Source organism: Macaca mulatta, chromosome 15, assembly GCF_049350105.2.
Source record: "Macaca mulatta isolate MMU2019108-1 chromosome 15, T2T-MMU8v2.0, whole genome shotgun sequence".
Taxonomy (NCBI): Eukaryota; Metazoa; Chordata; class Mammalia; order Primates; family Cercopithecidae; genus Macaca; species Macaca mulatta.
This window is the reverse complement of record NC_133420.1, coordinates 123,552,178-123,571,930: the sequence shown is the minus strand read 5'-3', so window position 1 is coordinate 123,571,930 and position 19,753 is coordinate 123,552,178. Positions and strand designations below refer to the sequence as shown.

The window sequence follows — 19,753 nt, the reverse complement described above, 5'->3', positions numbered from 1 at the left end:
GTTCCTGAGGGACTGAGGGATCCAGCCTCAGAGCGGGAGGGGCGGGGGTGGGGGAACACTGCAGCAGGGCATGGAGACCTCCCAGGTTCTGGTGAGCAAAGTGGGTTGCCCAGGGGATGGCTTCACAGGGACAGGCCTAAGGGGAAACCAGGGAGAGATGAGGGCTTAGCCTGGAACATCTTGATCCCATACTCATAACTCAACCCCTCTGTGCCTCGATTTCCGTATTTGTGAAAAAAAAGCCCCCACTCTCCAGTTTCCCCATGAACAATGCTGAAAGGACAGACAAGCTAGCGGTGTCCCCAACACTCATGAGGCCTCACCCCACCATGTACCAAGGACAGGAATGCAAGATGTTAAACATTTAAGTCTAATTGAGCCTCCCTTATTTTACCTAACCTTGAAAGAAACTCCTTTTAAAAACATAAAGGCAGGCTGGGCCCAGTGGCTCAAGCCTGTAATCCAAGCACTTTGGGAGGCCAAGACGGATGGATCACGAGGTCAGGAGTTCAAGATTAACCTGGCCAAGATGGTGAAACCCTGTCTCTACTAAAAATACAAAAAATTAGCCAGGCATGGTGGTGGGCGCCTGTAATCCCAGCTACTCGGGAAGCTGAGGCAGATAATTGGTTGAACCCAGGAGGCAGAGGTTGCAGTGAGCCAAGATCATGCCACTGCACTCCAGCCTGGGCAACAGAGCAAAACTCTGTCTCAAAAACAAACAAACAAACAAACAAAAAACATGAAGGCCAGGGTGGGCTGGGTGGAGAGTCCTCCTGAAACAGTGTTACTGAGAGAGTTGGAAGGGGCCAAACCCCCCTGTTGGTTTAGGGATGCCAGCCCAGCCCTGCCTGCCCTGCTGTGTGGCTCCAGACCCAGCGCTCCTGCTGTCTCCAGGTGAGTGGCAGGTTCATGCCTGACCCAGGCAACCCCACGTTCCTCGAGAGCTGGGTGATTTCAGGAACAAGAAGTGTGCTGCTGAAACATCCTTAACCTTTCCCCAATGCCTTTCCTGTATCACGTTCTAGGTTGCTTCTGGCTAATTCTTCACAGCACAGAGCCTGGCTCACTGGCTTGGCGTGTGTTCCCCTACATCACCCACAACATCAGACCCCTGTTCTTCCTCAGGGTGGGGTAGAGGAGACTCCGGGTCCCAAAGATCCTGTGTGGTGCTTTGCCCTGAGGACCAGCCGGAGTGTGACAGACTGCCCTCTGTCAAGGCATCCCACAAGGGAGGAGACAAACTCGTTCCCATCAGCGACAGAAGCACCGGAGCAAGCGCTGGAAACTTCCTATTGCAGACACCAGGACCTGGGCCTTCCCCGCACAAGCCTGGCCCTGTGCACACCCCAGAACCTGAGGGGCTGGGCCTGGGGTCTGCACTGTCCCCGGCACTCAGGAGACTGGACAGCCTGCTTGGGACACCCCTGGAGCTGTGGGTGGCGTGGCCAGGACTCACCAGGCCTTCTGTTGTCTGGGTTCTGATGTGCTGACATCTGGACCTTTCTGACCCTAGAGGGACTGCCCCTCCCAGGGTAGCCAATTCTAGAGAGAGTAAAGGCCCAGGCTTGCCCTGCAAACTCGCCTTTCCAATGCCCACCAACCCCCACAGAGCCCACACCCATCCCACTTCTATGGGGCCCTCACACTCCAGGCCATATGCCCCTGCCCTCCTCACCCCAGGGTGGGTACCAGACAGCCAGGGACAGCCCCTGTGCCCCAGAACCCAGTGAAATCATTCACACCAAGCAATCCTCAGCCCGCTTACCCTGCCTTGCCCGTTCCTTCCTGCGGAAACCATATTACGGTCTCAGGCCCACAGTTTCCCCTTGAACCCTCTGCCTCCTGACTGACCCTGGGCTTCCCTGTGGCCCCACGGTGTGGTGTGATGTGCCCCTTTCTCTTGGAAACTGAGGATGACAAACCATCTTGTCAATGGCAGTGGTCTCCTGATCCTTCCTACACCTGAGTGATAATAAAGCCTCCATTGAACACAGCCCTGGCCTCGTCTCCGTGAAGCCGGCTCCCAGTGGTCCAGGCACCGGGCTTCCCTTCACCTGCCCAGCCTGCCTCCTGATGGTACCCGTGTCAGCCACCAACATCCCCATGCAGGCGCCAGCAAGCCTGACCCGCAAAACGCTCCCATGACCTGGTCACTTGGCAGCTTACCCATGCTGTGCCCCATACCCACAGTTTCTCTTAGCCTGAGGCCATCCGCCGCCTCTCCATCTCCCCAAGACCCCAGCACCGAGCCAAGAGCCCCATAAATGCTAATGAGAACGCAAACAAACTCCCTCAATGCAGCCCCATCGTGTTGTGGGAACTGTGTGCTCTGGTCTCCACACTGCACTGCGGGCCTCACGGGTCCTGCCCCACCGTGTCCTGAAGAGCACAGAGCACCCAGCCTGTGCCACACCCCATGGATGACCCTGGCCAGGTACCATGCGCTCTGTGCCTCAGTTTCCCATTGAGGAAAACAGTTTCCCCACTCACACTGTCTCCTCCCAGGAGTTTTATAAAGTCGGCAGTGAGCACTGCGCAAAGGGCAGCTTTGGCAGCACCACCGGCAGGACTGACCATCATACCTTCCCAGGGTCGGGAGGTGCCCACTGCGCAGTTGTGGAAACTGAGGCTCAGGACTGAGGTCACTGCTCAAGGTCAGGTAGGCTTGGCCTGACCTGCATGGATTCTTCCCACAGGATTTTCTCGGGCACACTGCATCCCAGGACCTCCCCTTGCACACGGCACGAGCCTATGTGACACATTCCTGGAAACAAGGTGTGGGGTGACGCCCACTAAAAATCTCAAAACCCTCCCAAGGAAAGGCCTGCAGCCTGCAGCGGGGACAGAGAAGGGGAAGCCTACCTGGGCCAGGCTGGCGTCCTCGTCAGCCTTCTGGGGGGTGTTCTCAGGGTCAGGTTCCTCACCCACGTCGCTGTCGGCCTCCTCCTGGGGGGTGACCTTCGGGACCTGGCTGTCCAGGGTCATCTCTGGGTGTGCCCCCAGCACAGTGGGGCTTGGGCCAGCCTCCAAGCCCTCCTCGCAGGGGAAGTTCTCTCCAGCCACACTGGAGGATGGACTGTCGATCCCGCTGTCCCGGTTGGGGATCTTTAAGCTACCACTCTGGTCTCCCGTGGGGCCTGTGTCTAGAGAGCCGTCCCCTGCTGCAGCTGGGCTGCCAGGATCCCCACAGTGGGCCCTGGGCCCAACGGGGAGCGCTTGGAGCTTCCCCAGGGAGGAACTGCCAGGTCCAGTATCTGGCACCCCTAGGGCAGCAATGGGTCCTGGAGGGGTTGAGGACCCCCTGCCTGACTCCATCCTTAAAGCTGAGGTCACTGGGCTCAGGTGGAGGCTGGCCAGGGGTTTCCTGTAGGGGAGAAACAAGACAGAGTCAGTGCTAGCCAGGCATGGACCAGCCCCCTCAGGTGCAAACCCCAAATGCAGCCCCCAGGCAGTACCCTCTACCCCCCACCCAAAGCCTCGAGCAGGTGGGCTGGGGGCTGTGTGTGAAGTGTGAATACCCTGGTCAGCTTCAGTTGGGTCTTGTACAGACAGGCTTTTAGAGAACAGAAAGTGGAAAACATTTTCTTTTAAAATTAAGTTTCTTCTGCATAAAAAAAAAAGTAACCCTGTGGTGTGAAGCTATCTGCTGTTCAATAAATTCAAATAGATGCTCAAGGTAGTGACCATAACCAACAGGAACACAGTGGCTTCTGTTTATAGCGCATCCGTGGTGCTTTTCAATCCTCTGATACTCCCAGGATGTGAGGCCAGTGTCCTCCTCCTCCTCCTCCTCCCCACCACTGCCTGCTGGACAGGTCAGAAAACAGCCCCCAGGGGTCCACTATCTCCCTCAGGGGAGGGCTGGGGCAGGAGGTGGGTCTCACCAGAGGATGTGGACCAAGGTCTTTGCCCCAAAACTCCTCCTCCCTCCTGTGCACTGGAGCCACCTCCCACTGGCCCACCACACCTCTCATGGACCAAATTCAAGTGTCAATTCTAAGTGCACAGAGAATTCACCGGGCGCCTCTGAGGAGAAGCAAAGGTGAGATGGGCCTAGAGGGAAACTGTCATCCCTCAAAATCATCCTCTTGAACCCAAGACGCAGCTGCCGAGGAGCCTAGGGGCTGCAAGCGGCGGTCACTTATCCCCATACCTGATGCCACCAGCCTCTCCGAGGAGGGTGCTGAGGGTTGGCAGGCACAGGTGCCTGGCTCCGCGCTGGGGTCTGGGATTGGCCGGCAGGGGCTCGCACACGGTAGATGGTTTCCTTGAAAATCTTTTCCTTGCCCAGCAGGTTCAAAGTAGAGCCATTTAGGAGGTACTGAAAAGACATTAGAAGAGAAAGAAAACCACCTTCTCCAACTGGCATTTGGAGCAGCCAGAGGCCCGGCTCTAGGGGGGTGTGGAGGAGGGAAGCTCTATGCCACCGACCAGCAGAGTGGATCCCAGGACTGGGGCATGGCAGTCTGCACAGCCATATCCTCAGCCCCCAGGCTGGCACACAACACCTCCAAAGGGTGGGGCCTGCACCAGCAGCCATTCACTGTGGGGTGGGCAGTGTCTTGCTCGGCTGGAAACTCTGGGGTCAGGGCTGAGCTTGTCCCTGGCCATGTAGCATCCTGCGGCCCAGGGGAAGGGTCACCTTGAGGTGCAGGCACTGTCCAGTGTGAGGCGAGCCGGTGGGCATCGCCAGGCCCCTCCCCAGCCCACACCTCACACCCTCCCCCAGGCACACACAGAGAGGCTCCCTCAAACACTCACACCGATGGGCTGGTTCACACTCACTCACACACACGCACTCACACTCACACTTAGATATTCCTCTGCCAGCAGCTTTTCATGCTCCTGCCTCACTTACAAAGCAGAATAAAGACGAGGCAGTGAAGAAACAGGCTTCACACAGTGACAAGCACACCGTGAGCCAGCCCTGGCTGCCTTGAGCAGGCAGGTGTGCCTCTGGGCAGGGTGTGACGCAGGCCTGGGCTCTGGCAGCGTCCCAGTGGCTGTGGATGCCAACCAGCTCCACGGTGGAGCACCTCCACCCCGCACAGGCTCCTGAGTGCTCGCTCTCTTGGGGCAAAACCACTTTTGAGTGGATGTTTCTTTAAATGACTCCAGAATCACCCAGGTGGGCATTTATGATTGGCTACTGCCGCATTCCTAACGAATTCAATGGGGGGCAATATTAAGATTTCTGAACAGAAAATACATGTTTTGCCGCATTCTTCTCATAGCACAAGAGATAAACTCAGGTTTCCAGAGGTCAAACGTGGCACAGCAATAAAAATACACCGGATGGAATGTGAGCTGCGCTCAGCCTCAGTGTGTTCAAAGGTAGCTGTCTGGCAAGACAGAGCCTGGTTCAACCCCATCTCAGGGGAATTAGGGTTCTGGTCGGGATGGAGTAATAGAAACCAGATTTACTCTCACCTGGAACAACAACAGCAAACATGGACAAAACCTACGAAAGAGGTTTACAAGGCTCTACACAAAGCAATAAAACACCGTGGTCCCTGAGAGACGGGAATGAATGAGGTGAGCCCTCCTATTGTCCCAGCTCACTGCCCAGAGACCATTTCTGGACCATGGATCAGGGAAGGGGAGCCCTATGGGGCCCAGTGGACTCTCTGAGTTGAAAAGACAAAACTGGGAGGCCCGGAAGACTAAGGTGGCCAGAGTCCACAGCATGGCGCCCCGAAGAGGAGAGAACTGCACACAGACAGAGAACCTGGAGATCTCAGAGGGACCCCTCAAGGACCGTTCGGCATGTGTATAGCGGGGAGAGCACATGAGGCCAGAGTAAGAACTGCCTGCAAGGACCACAGGGAGCTTTCACAGGGCAGGAACACGCCTGTGCCCACCAGCCAGCCCGAAAAACCCCACAGTTCACGGGGCATTGCATTGAATACTCAGAGGGTCTTGCTTCAGGAACGATGGATAATTAGCCCTGCAGTGATCACTGCTCTGGTCCCACCTAGCAAATATTAACAAACCTTAACAGGAAGTCCCCATGTTTACACAACTGCATCCCTGAACAAAGCTAAAAAATATAGAACTACAAAAATATGTAGTGCACGGCAAGGTAAAATTCCCATAGTCTGGCATCTAATCAAAAATCACCAGGCATAGACCGGGCACAGTGGCTCACACCTGTAATCCCAGAACTTTGGGAGGCCAAGGCAGATGGATCACTTGAGGTCGGGAGTTTGAGACCAGCCTGGCCAACATGGAGAAACCCCATCTCTACTAAAAATACAAAAATCAGCCAGGCATGGTAGTGCGTGCCTATAATCCCAGCTGCTCAGGAGGCTGAGGCAGGAGAATTGCTTGAACCCAGGAGGCGGATGTTGCGGTGAGCTGAGATTGTGCAACTGTACTCTAGCCTGGGCGACAGAGCAAGACTCTGTTTCAAAAAGAAAACAAAGAAAAAAAAGGAAAAAAAATTACCAGGCATAAAAGGGACTATACATAATGAAGAGAAAAAATTCAATATAAACACATAACTAACACAGATGTTAGAATCAGCAAAAAGGGACATTCAAAACTGCTATCATGTCTGTGTCCTACTATGTTCCAAAATCCAGTAGAGACATGGAGAATGTAAGAAGGCCCACATTAAACTTCCAGAGATGAAAACTACAAAGTGTGAGACCAAAAACACACTGGAAGGAATTAACAACCAATTCAACATTGTAGAAGAAAAACTAGTGAATTTGAAGAGACAAGAACAGAAACTACTCAAAATGAAACACACACACACAGAGAAAACTGAGCAACAGCGAAATGTGGGAAAACTTCAAGTAGTGTAATACATGTGTAATTGGAGTCTCAAAAAGGGGTGGACAGAAAAAATATTTGAGGAAATAATGACAAGTTTTCTAGATTTGATGGAAGCTATAAATCTACACATCTAAGAAGCTCAGTATAAAGTAAGCACAAAAAATCCTTGTAGTTAAAACTTTTCCCACATAGAGAACTTCAGGCGCAGAGATCTTCACTGGTGAATTCTACAAACATTTCAGGAAAATAATGATGCTAATTCTAAACCTACATCTAATGATCTTTCAGACCATTTTTTTTTTTTTTTTTTTTTGAGATGGAGTCTCACTCTGTCGCCCAGGCTAGAATTCAGTGGCACAATCTATGTTCACTGCAACCTCCGCCTCCTGGGCTGGGTTCAAGTGATTCTCCCACCTCAGCCTCCTGAGTAGCTGGGATTACAGGCACCCACCACCACGCTTGGCTAATTTTTGTATTTTTTTTTTTTAGTAGAGATAGGTTTTCACCATGTTGGCCAGGCTGGTGTCGAACTCCTGACCTCTAGTGATCCTCCCACCTCAGCCTCCCAAAGCGCTGGGATTACAGGCATGAGCCACCACGTCCAGCCAGATCTTTCAGACCAGTTTTAAAAAGAGAGTAGAATGCAGATGAATCTAGAAATAATTATGCTGAACAAAAGGAGCCAAAGAAGACCTACAGTGTTTTCTCATTACTACGGAATTCTAGGAAGTGCAAAGTAGCCTATGGTGCTAGGAAGCAGATCATTGGGTGCCTGGAAGGAAGGGGAGGGGCTATGGGATTGGCGTGGGGAAGGGGGGTGAATGGGGAGGGGACTGGAGGTGACTGGGGGGTGAGGGGGCTGGTGGGGTGGAGGGTGCTCACAAAAGAGCACAAGAGCTTTGAGGGATGTTGCACACATACTCATTACCTTGATTGTGGTGATAATTTCACAAGCATACCCCATGTCAAAGTTTATCCAACTGTACACTTTAAACATATGCATCAATGGTATGCCAAGTATACCTCACAGGGCTGATCAAGAAAATGTCACCCTAGCCAGGTATGGTCGGGGGCTCCTGTAATCCCAGCTACTAGAAAAGGCTGAGGCAGGAGAATCACTTGAACCCGGGAGGTGGAGGTTGCAATGAACAGAGATCTCGCCACTGCACTCCAGCCTGGGGGACAGAGCCAGACTCTGTCTCAAAAAAAAGAAAAAAAAGGAAAAGAAAAATCCCACCCTTATCGCCTTTGAACTGTACAAACTTGGTGAACTTCAGACATTCCTGAGCATCATTTTCCTTACCACAGAAGGGAGGATGGATCTTGAGGAGAGGTGAGGAGGTGTGTGGTTGCAGCCTGGGAGGCTCAAGCAGCCCGGCCCCCAGACATCCTGTCCAGAGGAGAGAGGTGCACTGTGCTTATCGGAGGCCCTTAAATCACTCCCGTCTTGGAAGGGCTTTTGTCCAAGAGCAGAAGAACCAAAACAAATGAAGGACACTCACCTCCAGCTTTGCGTTTGCAACTCTGCATTGCCAACACCTGTGTTATGGATCCTGTCGGTCCCCCCAATTCACACACTGAAGTCCTAGCCCCCAGTAACTCAAAATGAAGACATGTTTGGAGACAGGGTCTTTACAAAGGAAATCAAATTAAAAAGTGAGACTTTTAGGGTGCCCTTGGTGGGGGCAACCTGGGTTGAGGAGCCCCTAATTGTCACTTCACTTCCTTCTATTCTGTTGCAGGGACTTTTTTTTTTTTTTTTGAGACAGAGTCTTGTTCTGTCGCTCAGGCTGGAGTGCAGTGGTGCGATCTCGGCTCACTGCAAGCTCCGCCTCCCGGGTTCATGCCATTCTCCTGCCTCAACCTCCCGAGTAGCTGGGACTACAGGCACCTGCTACCATGCCTGGCTAATTTTTTTTTTTTTTTTTTTTTTTTTGTATTTTTAGTAGAGACAGGGTTTCACTGTGTTAGCCAGGATAGTCTCGATCTCCTGACCTCGTGATCCACCCGTCTCGGCCTCCCAAAGTGCTGGGATTACAGGCATGAACCACTGTACCCGGCCCAGTTGCAGGGACTTTTTACAGAGTATGTGTTGTTTTAAAATAAAAGAGGTAATGAGAACAGACAAACAAAGCTGGATAGAGGGGCAGGAGAGGGAGGAGCCACTTTGGGAAGTGTAGCTGGGCAGAGCCCCTCTGCGGCCAAAGGCTTTACCAGCAGCAACCCTCCTGGGCTGGTGTGGCCACTGCCTGGCCTTCAAAGCAAGGTGCACACATGCATATACAAGCGCACATGTGTACATACATACACATGTGTGCACATGTATGCTGAAAAATAAAAAGACCTTTATCTGAGGAATGCCAGCCCCTTTATATAATCAGGCGTCGAGAGGCGCCGGAATGCAACACAGTCACGTGTCACTCCCCATCGAGCAAAATGGGTCCCTCCTGAAACCACTTGCTATGCAGGCTCTAGACTAACAGATGCCAAGTAACCCTAAAATGCCACATTCCCTGTAGTTCAACAGTGACTGGCCAATCACTAACCAGTGTTATTTCTGTGAACCAATGAGAGTTCCTGATGAACAATGGTCACCACCCCCTCTCCTGATTCATCCTTTCTTTAAACACTTGAGCCTCTCTTTTGTTCTCCAGACATTCCCTGAAGCAACTTGGAAGTGTCTCCCTGGCTGCAGTCCTCAACCTTGTGCTTGAATAAACTCTCTTTAGACTATATTGTGATTCTCTTGATTATTTTAGGTTGACAATGCATACACACATATAATACAAGTACACCCATGCACACCCATGCACAGGGTCAGTGCTGAGCCCTTTCTCACATTTGCAGGGGACATTTCAGTCCTTCATATGAGGAAGCCGAGGCTCAGACAGGCTGGCCCTGGCACACAGGTGCTGGAAGCCTGTGTGTTTGGGTCACTCTGATCCACCCAGGGCTATGCCTACGTTTCCACAGGGGCATTGAGGGAGCCGAGGTCAGTTCTCTGTACCCCACCACCTCAGCTCTCCTTTTAGGAAGCCCTGAGCCGCCTGAGGTGAGCAAGGCTGGAGCTGCTGACCCAGGTGAGCCATGCCCACTGTGGACTCAGCCAGGAAACAGGTCCCAGACACTCGGGGCTGCCACCACCTAGCACGAGGAAATCCACAAACCTGAAAAAATTAAGAATGCCCCAGAATCCAGGGCATCCTAGAACTGTTCATGTGTCTCCATCACAGCAGCCAGTGAGCAGGGGGTGAAGTGCTCTGGCCCCGCCCCATGTCCCTCCACAGTGCGGCGGCCCCCCCAGATGGGCAGGGCTGGTCCCACAGATGGGCCACCAGTCTGCCTACCACCCAGCTCTACCTGCCACCAGATGTCCCTTCCTGGGGGCCGTGAGGGAGTCCCCTCCCCTCTGAAAGAAACCCACCACGGCACCTGTCCACTGGGCTGCCTGGCACCTAGCAGGCAGGGACCTCCCCTGTCCTGTCGCTGGAGTGGCCCAGTGGCCCCCGGCACACAGAAGGCTCCATAACAACGGCATGTTATGTGGGGGGAGCAACAAACGTGTTAGTGGTGGTTTTTAAACTGCCATATATTCTTTGACGCCCCTTCAATATAAAAGCGGACTCTGACATCCCTCCCCTAAATACAGAGGCCCTAAGAGACTCGCTGTAACTAGAGAGGGCAGCATACGGGAGACCAGGTCAGGAGGGAAGACAGCTCCAGGCTCTTGTCCTTGGAAACCAGCGCCTCGCTGTGAGGGAGCCCGGGCCACGTAGAGAGGCATGCGGAGGCATCCCTGCCAACAGCAAGTGGCAGCCAGGCCTGAAGCCTTTGGGGGAAGCCTTTGCAATGGGTCCCAGCCCTGTGGGCGAGAGCTGCCTGCTGCACCCAGGTGGCCCAGAATCATGAGGGATGATGACAAGATCTCCCTTGAGCGTTACCTTGCAATAGAGAATCCAGGCAATACTGTAAGTGCCTCCAGGTGATACAATAAACCATGTGTACTGCCCATGTCTGCTGGTCCCCATATGGCTTCTCCCTGGCTTAACTTCAGTGCCTTGAGGTCCCAAACCCACTGAGGCCACCCACAGTGAGCAAGGCCCAGGGCACCCTGGCCATGCCCAGGTGTAATGGCTGATGGCAATCAATTAAAGCCACCAGGCTGGGTGCAGTGGCTCACACCCGCAATCCCAGCACTTTGGGAGGCCGAGGCACTTTGGGAGACCTCCACCTGAGGTCAGGAGTTCGAGACCAGATTGACCAATATGGTGAAACCTCATCTCTACTAAAAATATAAAAATTAGCTGGGCGTGATGGCTTGCACCTGTAAGCTACTCTGGAGGCTGAGACACGAGAATTGCTTGTACCCATGAGGCGGAGGTTGCAGTGAGGAGATCGCACCACTGCACTTCAGCCTGGGCCACAGAGCAAGATTCCGTGTCAAAATAAATAAACAAATAAATTAAAGCCACTTTGTGACCCAGAGGTGCCTGGAAGCACAGAGTAATTACCTTGGGGTCTCAGCCTGGGAAATGCCCTGTCTGCTGTGGGCGTGGATAGAGGGGGCGTCTCCATTATCTCTGCTGAGAACTCAGTGAGGTGCCACATGCTCCTGAATTGGGGTGGGGGTCAGAGGGACCTCGGAGAGGGCGGGAGGCGAGGGCAAGCTGAGCAGGGAGAAGAGGAGGCGGATCAATGCAGCACCTGCCCGTTTGCAGGCATGCCATGAGCAGACACTCACAAATACGGCTCACACTACCACCTTTACACGTTACCTCTACCGTTTAAGACTGTGTGACTCTTCATGAACCATAGCTCTGGCACGACGCTGTGACTGTGGAGTGGGAGGACAGGCTGGACAGCCTGGGACTGGGGGCTGGTGGGCAGGGGGTGTCTACCTCTCCCAAGGGTGTGGCAGCTTTTCTTAGGGCAGCCACATTTACTCCAACACCAGTTTCCAATGTGAGTCCATCAAGTCAAGAATGTTTCTCCCAAAAGTTTTGAAAGCAGGGTCTTAAACAGGTACTTGTACACCCACATACACAGCAGCATTCCCTACAATAGACAAAGGGTGAAAGCCGCTCAAGTGTCCATTCATAGATATCTGGATAAAGAAAAGGTGGCCTCTCCACAGAACAGAATCATGTTCGGCCTTAAACAGAAGGAGGCCGAGCGGAGCGCAGTGGCTCCCGCCTGTAATCCCAGCACCTTGGGAGGCCGAGGCGGGCAGATCACAAGGTCAAGAGATCGAGACCAGCCTGGTCAACATGGTGAAACCCTGTCTCTACTAAAAATACAAAAATTAGCCGGGCATGATGGCGGGCGCCTATAGTCCCAGCTACTTGGGAGGCTGAGGCAGGAAAATAGCTTGAACGCGGGAGGCAGAGGTAGCAGTGAGCCGAGATCGCGCCACTGCACTCCAGCCTGGCGACAGAGACTCCGTCTCATAAATAAATTAATAAATCAGGAGGAAATTCTGACCCATGACACAACAGGGGTGAACCCTGAGGACATTATGCTAAGTGAAATAAGCCAGTCACAAAGGGACAAATCCTGTGTGATTCCACCTACGTGAGGTCCTTGAGGAGTCAAATTCAGAGACAGAAACCAGAATGGCGGCTGCCAGGGCCAGGGGAGGGAATGGAGAGGGTTTAACAGGGACAGAGTTTCAGACTGGGAAGGTGAAGACACTCTGGAGATGGACGGCAGTGATGGTTGCACAGCAACATGAATGTGCTGAGGGCACTGTACTGATCACTTAAAAACAATGAAGGAGGCCAGGTGTGGTGGCTGACGCCTGTAATCCCAAAACTTTGAGAAGCCAAGGCCGGTGGATCACCTGAGGTCAGAAGTTCGAGACCAGCCTGACCAATATGGTAAAACCCCGTCTCTACTAAAAATACAAAAAATTAGCTTGGTGGCAGCCACCTGTAATCCCAGCTACTTGGGAAGCTGAGGCAGGAGAATCGCTTGAACCCGGGAGGTGGAGGCTGCACTGAGCCGAGATCGTACCACTGCACTCCAGCCTGGGAGACAGTGAGACTCCATCTCAAAAAAAAAAAGAAGATCAAAGTGCTATGCTTTAGGTTACGCGTATTTTACTGCCATTTTAAAAAAGAAAACTTTTTTTAAAGGTATGGATTTCAGAAGATTTTCATGAAAAGTTTTTTGAATTCACACCAAAATGACAAGGTGCGAAGGGCAAGGCCCTGCACCAGGCCAGCCTCCTTTTCAACCTCCCTGCCCAGCTGGGGGCGTCCAGGGGGAGGTGGGATCGTTAGTGTCCCTTTCTGAGGCTGTGGAGCTCAGCCCCTGTTCACATACTCTTGCCTTCCTTCCTTGGTCCACATGCACAGCCACCGTTGCTCCTCAGAAGACTGGCACCCTGGGCAGAGGCCTCACACAGACCCCCAGGTGGGGTGGGCCCCGGGCAGGACCCACGGGTGCAGCCTCCAGGCCTGAGTCTGCGGTGCCCCCACCTGGGAGGTAGGGCTGGGGGACAGCACACCTTGTGGCACAGAGTGGGGCGCCCCATCCTGGAGGGCTGGGATTATTGTTAGGAGTTCAATACTTGCTTTTGGGGAAATGCAGCAACCATTTGCCTGTGGGCTACTTTCCTGAGACCAGGGACACTCACCGGCAGGCGGCAAGCTCAGAAGGAGGGAGTGGGGAAGCTCATGTGTTCATCTTACGTGTGGGGACAGAGGCACCGCAGGTGCAAGTTCGTGTCACCAGGCATCAGGCAGCTTGTCCCCAGGCCCAGACGTGGCGGCCCCCATTTCACACAGGGCCTGCCCTGCACTGTCCTTGCAGCCAGCCAGATCCAACCATGACAGTGTCATGTCCCTGTCTCCCTCCTCAGACAATGGGCCCCTTGTCACCTACCAGGACCCACAATATCTGCAGAAAAGAGAAGGCAGCACACAGGGAGAAATGTAAGGGACGAATGAAGGTCCTCGTGTCCTGCTTCCTTCCTGACTGGCTCAGTCCCCACAGCTGATGGTCGTCCTGCCCAGGGCCAGGCAGGCACCACAGTGCCCGGCGCTGCTCTTCCTCTTGTCCTCGTTCATTGTTTTCAGCACATGCTTGCCTCCGAGCCTCCTTGTTCCACAAGCCCAGTCTCATCCTTGTCTAGGTTTCACACCTGCCCAGCACTGCCCTTACTGAGAGGCCTCAGTTTCCCTATCTGTAAACAGGGCTCCGGATAGACCCATCGGGGCAGGTGGGGAGGATGCATTGGGAGCTCCCAGCACATGCAGCAGTGACTCTTGGGTCACTCTTTCAGTCCAAGGACTAACCTGGGAGTCCTCAAGGGGCGCAGACCTGTGCAGCCAGGAAGGTCAGGCCCGTCCTTGTACAGCAGTGAGGCTTCTCAGGAAAAGGTCACTTCAGCTCTAACCTCTGCACAACACGGCTACAGGCCTCTGTGTGTGGCGCACTCAGCCTGGTGTAGCTCCGAGGGGTCTTGCACATGGGGTAGTGCTGGTTTCTGTGTAGACGCGGACCTCAGCCCCCTGAGGAGTGGAGCCGGGGCCTCCTCCGGCCTCCTGTAATAGCCCAGCTGGGGACAAACCACTTCCTCCGTTTCACACGCAGCTGGCTAGCCCCACCCGGCTCTGGGGCCACGGAGCAAGTTGTGAAGATTTGTACTGGGGCTCAGTCAGACATTTTGCAGGCTGGGGGGGCCAGGGCAAGTCAGCTCTGTGCCTCGGTTTTCTCCCTGCAAGAATGGCTGACCAGCATCCGCCCTGGGCATTGGCAAGCACTGATCTGAATGGCAGCGGCACCTGCTGAGCGCGTCCAGTCCCGAACTACAGTGAGCCCGGCACAACTCAGTCCCCACTTTACAGATGAGTGTGGCCATGCTGTGCAACCCGAACATGCCCCTGCCCCTTGGGCCCCCTCTGCACAGTGGGCACAATCACGGTGGCGTCGGGTTGTGCCGCCACTGTCGCTGGGACCCTGCCATCAGTCCACGCACCTCTTGAGGTGGCCCCGCCACTGTCCCACACTGCCAGGCACTGCACGGGGTGCGAGGAGGCTTCGGTGGGCGCGGCACTCCTTCCTCATAGCCCCGTACTACACAGGCCCACATCTGCTAATATCTAAACTGCAGAGTGCAGGGGAAGCTTCTGGAGCCACACTGTGTGGGAAAGCCTAGCCCCAGGACAGGTCTGGGACCACCCTCCTCTGCTCAGGCAGAGGAAGGCTCACACTGCCCCCGGCCCCCGGCCCCCAAGGCCTGGGTGACATGAGAGGGTCTGGCCGTGGTCTCGATGCCCTGGCTGGTGCACCGCCAGCTGATGGAAAAAGGCTCCTGTATCTGGTCAGCCTTGGACTTGGGCCCCTGCCAGACTTTGATGGGGACACAGGCAGGCACCGTTCATCTTGTGAGAGCCGGAGCCACCCCCAGATGATAGGCAACACTGTCCCAGCACTGTCCCAGGCAGTTTACAAAGGCTTTTCACACTTGCCATTTGAGGCCCATAATAACTCTGAATTTTTACACAGCACGCTCCAGGAACCCAGAGAAAGACGACAGAACAAAAACAAGACACCATTCCGTGCCACCACAGCCACTTCCTGCCTTGAAAACATCCGTCTCCCTCAAATGGCTCCTGCCCTGAATGCTCCCACCACCCCAAAGTTCCACAAAACCAGTCAGATCTCAGGGCTCCGCCAAGACCTCAGGGCCAGCCCCACTCACCTGTCTTCCGAAGGCGAGCGAGTTTCTCCTCCGGGCTGAACTTCGTGCAATAGCGAAACACAACTTCCTTCTTTCTAATTTTCGCAATATGGGTCACAACATGATGGTGTATTTGCATTTCCGCATCATTCTGCTGGGGTGAGAGGAGCTTGGCTTGCTGGTTCTAGAAGGTGCAACTTGCAGGGTGGCGGGGGCAACAGCAAACAAGCATGCAATCCACAGCTCTCCACTGACCAGGCGCTCGGCTCACAGCCGCGGCAGCCGTGCTGGTTTAAAGGTTAACAGGGCTGCGCACAGAGGACCCACAACCACCACCCTCCTGCTTCTGCTGGGTGGACTATTGTGAGTAGATCTGCTGTGTAGATCTTCAGGGAGGAGGGGCCCAGCAGGGAGTGAGGGGGCCGGCCCTAGACCAGACAAGCCCTGAGTGAGCCCAGAAACACCATCAGAGGCTTCCTCAGACCCTCTTGGTTGGGAACAATGAAATGGTCACAAGTTAGAAAGTGAAGAGACCTCCAGCAAACAGATATTTCAAGATGTTTCCTGGGAGACCTGACCCGCGAGTGCTGCTCCAGCAGGCCCAGCACCTGCCCTGCTAAGCAGCCCCACCAGGAGGACACCCTCATTGTTTTAGGGAAAGAATCAATAAATAATAACACCAGGTCCTGAAAGACTTAGAGTGCAAAGTCTGACTCAATTTTAATAAAGCTTGTTAATCCAGCCTTAAATTCATTTTTTTTTTTTAAAGCAATTTCTCAGCTGGGCATGTGGCTCATGCCTGAAATCCCAGCACTTTGGGAGGCCGAGGAGGGAGGATCACTTGAGGTCAGGGGTTTGAGACCAGTCCGGCCAACTTGGTGAAACCCCATCTCTACTAAAAATACAAAAATCAGCTGGGCGTTGTGGCGCATGCTTGTAATCCCAGCTACTAGGGAGGCTGAGGCAGGAGGACCGCTCAAACCCCAGAGGTGGAGGTTGCAGTGAACTGAGATTGTGCCACTGCACTCCAGCCTGGGGGACAGAAAGAGACTCCATCTCAATAAAAATAAAAATAAAATAATAAATAAATAAATAAAAGCGGCCGGGCGCGGTGGCTCCAGCCTGTAATCCCAGCACTTTGGGAGGCTGAGACGGGCGGATCACGAGGTCAGGAGATCGAGACCATCCTGGCTAACACGGTGAAACCCCGTCTCTACTAAAAAATACAAAAAACTAGCCGGGCGAGGTGGCGGGTGCCTCTGGTCCCAGCTACTCGGGAGGCTGAGGCAGGAGAATGGCGTAAACCCGGGAGGCGGAGCTTGCAGTGAGCTGAGATCCGGCCACTGCACTCCAGCCCGGGTGACAGAGCAAGACTCCGTCTCAAAACTTTAAAAATAAAAATAAAATAAAAAAAATAATAAATAAATAAATGAAAGCAATTTCTCTGAGCCTCAGTTTCCCTGTGCCAGGCGCTGCCACATGTGCCCTGTGGGTGGTTGCTCATGAGGCCCCTTCATGCCCCTATGAGGGGCTGTATGGTTATCCCCGTCTGACAACAGGGAAACTGAGGCTCGGGACACAGTGGTGTGCCCCCCTCTCCCAAAAGCTAAAGGCCAAGGTGATGTGGAGTTTGTCCCCTAGTTCCCTGCCTATGTAAGGATGCAGAGCTACACCCAGCTGTGACAAGGATGGGGTGGACAGTGTCACCTGAGCTCAGATGCATGGGTGCTGTGGCCTCAGTCACATAGCTGAACTTCTTCTTTTTTATGTTTTATTTTATTTTATTTTATTTTATTTTTTTGAGACAGAGCCTCACTCTATTGGAGTGCAGTGGCGCAATCTCAGCTCACTTCAACCTCCACCTTCCGGTTTCAAAGATTCTCCTGCCTCATCCTTCCGAGTAGCTGGGATTATAGGCACCCACCACAATGCCCAACTAATTTTTTGTATTTTTAATAGAGACTGTTAGCCAGGCTGGTCTCAATTCCTGACCTCAGGTGATCTGTCTGCCTCGGCCTCCTAAAGTGCTGGGATTACAGGCATGAACCACCACGCCCAGCCATTGATGAACTTCTTGAAGCTCCATTCTTCCTCCACGAAATGGAGAAAATGTGGGATGCACGTGGTGGAGTTTTTGTAAGAAATGAGGGCTTTGCCCATGGCAGGTACTCAAGGGATCCCAGCCACCAACATCTGAATCACCGTGGCTGTGCCGTCAATGCCTGGGCCCTGGAGTCTTGACTCCTGCCCCTTGAGGAGACAGCCCTGGACCATCCAGATGCTGCCAGCCCAGGCCAGGAAGGACAGCAGTGCCTGCCACCACCACCTGGTTCAGCCTTCTCCTTTACAGACGTCCCCTGTACCAGAAGGCCAGCAGTGGGGTCCCATTAGTGCCAGGGATACAAACCCAGGTCCACCAGGAATACACAACTGTCGTCCTAAGAAGGTCAAGATAAATTCTGGCAGCACAGCAGCAGGCTGGCTGTGATGACCTGAAAAGTGAGGAGTTGTGGTAGGTGAAGGACAAAAAGAGGATGGGGAGGGGTTTGTGGCTTGAAAGTAGAACTGAGGCCAAGTGTCCTGTCGTCCCTGGTGGGGGTGAGTGGGAGGAAGAGGTGCCTCCACCTGGGAGTGACATCATTCAAAAAGAAACATGTTTGTGGCAGCCAGCCCCACAATGGCCCAGTCATCATCAACTGCTGGTCATCTGCCTCTCCCACTGTGAATAGAGCTGACCTATGAACACTACTATACAATAGGACATTACAGAAATGATGAAGGTGACTTCCAAGGCCAGGCCATACATAACACTGCAGCTTTTGCCTTTCCTTCCTGAATCACTCACTCTGGGGGAGCCGGCTGCCATGTTGTGAGGATGCTCAAGCAGCCCTGCAGAGAGGCCCATGTGGAGAGGAACTGAGGTCCCCAGCCAGCAGCCAGCAACAACTTGCGATGAGTGAATGAGTCACCTTGGAAATGATCCTCAGTTTCAGTCAGGCCTTCAGATGACACTGCAGCCCCAGCCACCATCTGCAGCTTCATGAGAGATCCCCAAGCCATAGCCAAGCCACACCCCAATTCCTGACCCATCAAAACTAGAGTTAAGTGTTTACTGTTGTTTTACAGTGATGTAGTATTTTCATCAGGAAAAAGGGCAAGGGGTGACCTGAAGTTGGGGGATGGTGGGATCAGCCTGGTGGGGAGAAGTGGCCACCAGGAAATAGTAACACATATTCCAATTTCTTTAACCAATTATTTCACTCATGTTCCAATGGCTCAAATGAGTCCTCTACCCTGGAGGGCTCCTGCAGGCACCTGCCTCAGGGCCTTCCTATTTGCTACTCCCTCAGCCTGGACCACTGTCCCCTGGGTCACTCAGGCCCCTCAGCTCTCTGCCTCAATGCCCTCTCCTTGAAGAGGCTTTCCTGGCCACACTACCCAACCCATGGAGGGCTCCTGGGGGCCACAGTGATAATCCATGGGGGCCATTCAATCTCAAAGCCCCTGAATAACTTTATGGAGTCAGAAGCTCTGCAGAGAAGGCCCTGTGCCTCCAGTGTCCCTCAGCCTGTCCCTCAGGGGTACTGCTCATCCTCCCCCAGGCGGCTCACTTCATGAGGGGTGGGTGCCTCTGATGAGAAAGGGGGTTTCCCCGGGACTCCTGCTTTGTCCCAGGGACCCCCAGCCCTGTCTTCCAGGAAAGCTGGCAATGGCCAGGTAGAGGAGCTCTGAAGTCCAGGACCCAGAGGGACCTGTGTGGGACCACAGAGGCCAGGATGGAGAGAGCCTACGGGCAGGGAACTCTCAACCAGGGGGAGTGCCCGCCCACCAGAAGAGAGTCCCGGGGGAGCACCCACTAGGAGAGAGGCCTGGAGGAGCACCCACTCACCAGGAGAGAGTCCCAGGGGGAGCATCCAATAGGAGAGAATCCTGGAGGAGCACCCACTCACCAGGAGAGAGCCCCGGGGGAGCATCCACTCACCAGGAGAGAGTCCTGGAGGAGCACCCACTCACCAGGAGGGAGGCCCAGGGGAGCACCCACTCACCAGGAGAGAGTCCTGGAGGAGCACCCACTCACCAGGAGGGAGCCCCAGGGGGAGCACCCACTCACCAGGAGAGAGTCCTGGAGGAGCACCCACTCACCAGGAGGGAGCCCCAGGGGGAGCACCCACTCACCAGGAGAGAGTCCTGGAGGAGCACCCACTCACCAGGAGGGAGCCCCAGGGGGAGCACCCACTCACCAGGAGAGAGTCCTGGAGGAGCACCCACTCACCAGGAGGGAGG

General features: G+C 54.0%; 2 protein-coding genes across 15 annotated transcripts in view; both read right to left on the bottom strand.

Annotated features, from left to right (window-relative positions):
* SUSD3 (sushi domain containing 3) overlaps positions 1-19,753 on the bottom strand; it is a 399,581-nt gene that overhangs the window by 102,659 nt on the left and 277,169 nt on the right. The window lies entirely within an intron of this gene.
* Positions 1-19,753, bottom strand: part of FGD3 (FYVE, RhoGEF and PH domain containing 3) — an 88,436-nt gene that overhangs the window by 54,166 nt on the left and 14,517 nt on the right. For 3 of the 14 annotated variants that reach the window (XM_028835335.2, XM_015117271.3, XM_077966338.1), the window contains exons 2-3: positions 4,157-4,324; positions 2,866-3,367 (exon numbers count right to left, since the gene is read on the bottom strand). In XM_028835335.2, the coding sequence (XP_028691168.2) occupies positions 2,866-3,318 (453 nt within the window). In that variant the 5' untranslated portion in view covers positions 3,319-3,367; positions 4,157-4,324. Of the gene's footprint in view, positions 1-2,865; positions 3,368-4,156; positions 4,325-4,812; positions 5,099-13,420; positions 14,670-15,490; positions 15,552-19,753 lie in introns of those variants that run through there. The other 11 variants (XM_001104111.5, XM_015117273.3, XM_077966335.1 and 8 more) reach the window with 7 other exon arrangements.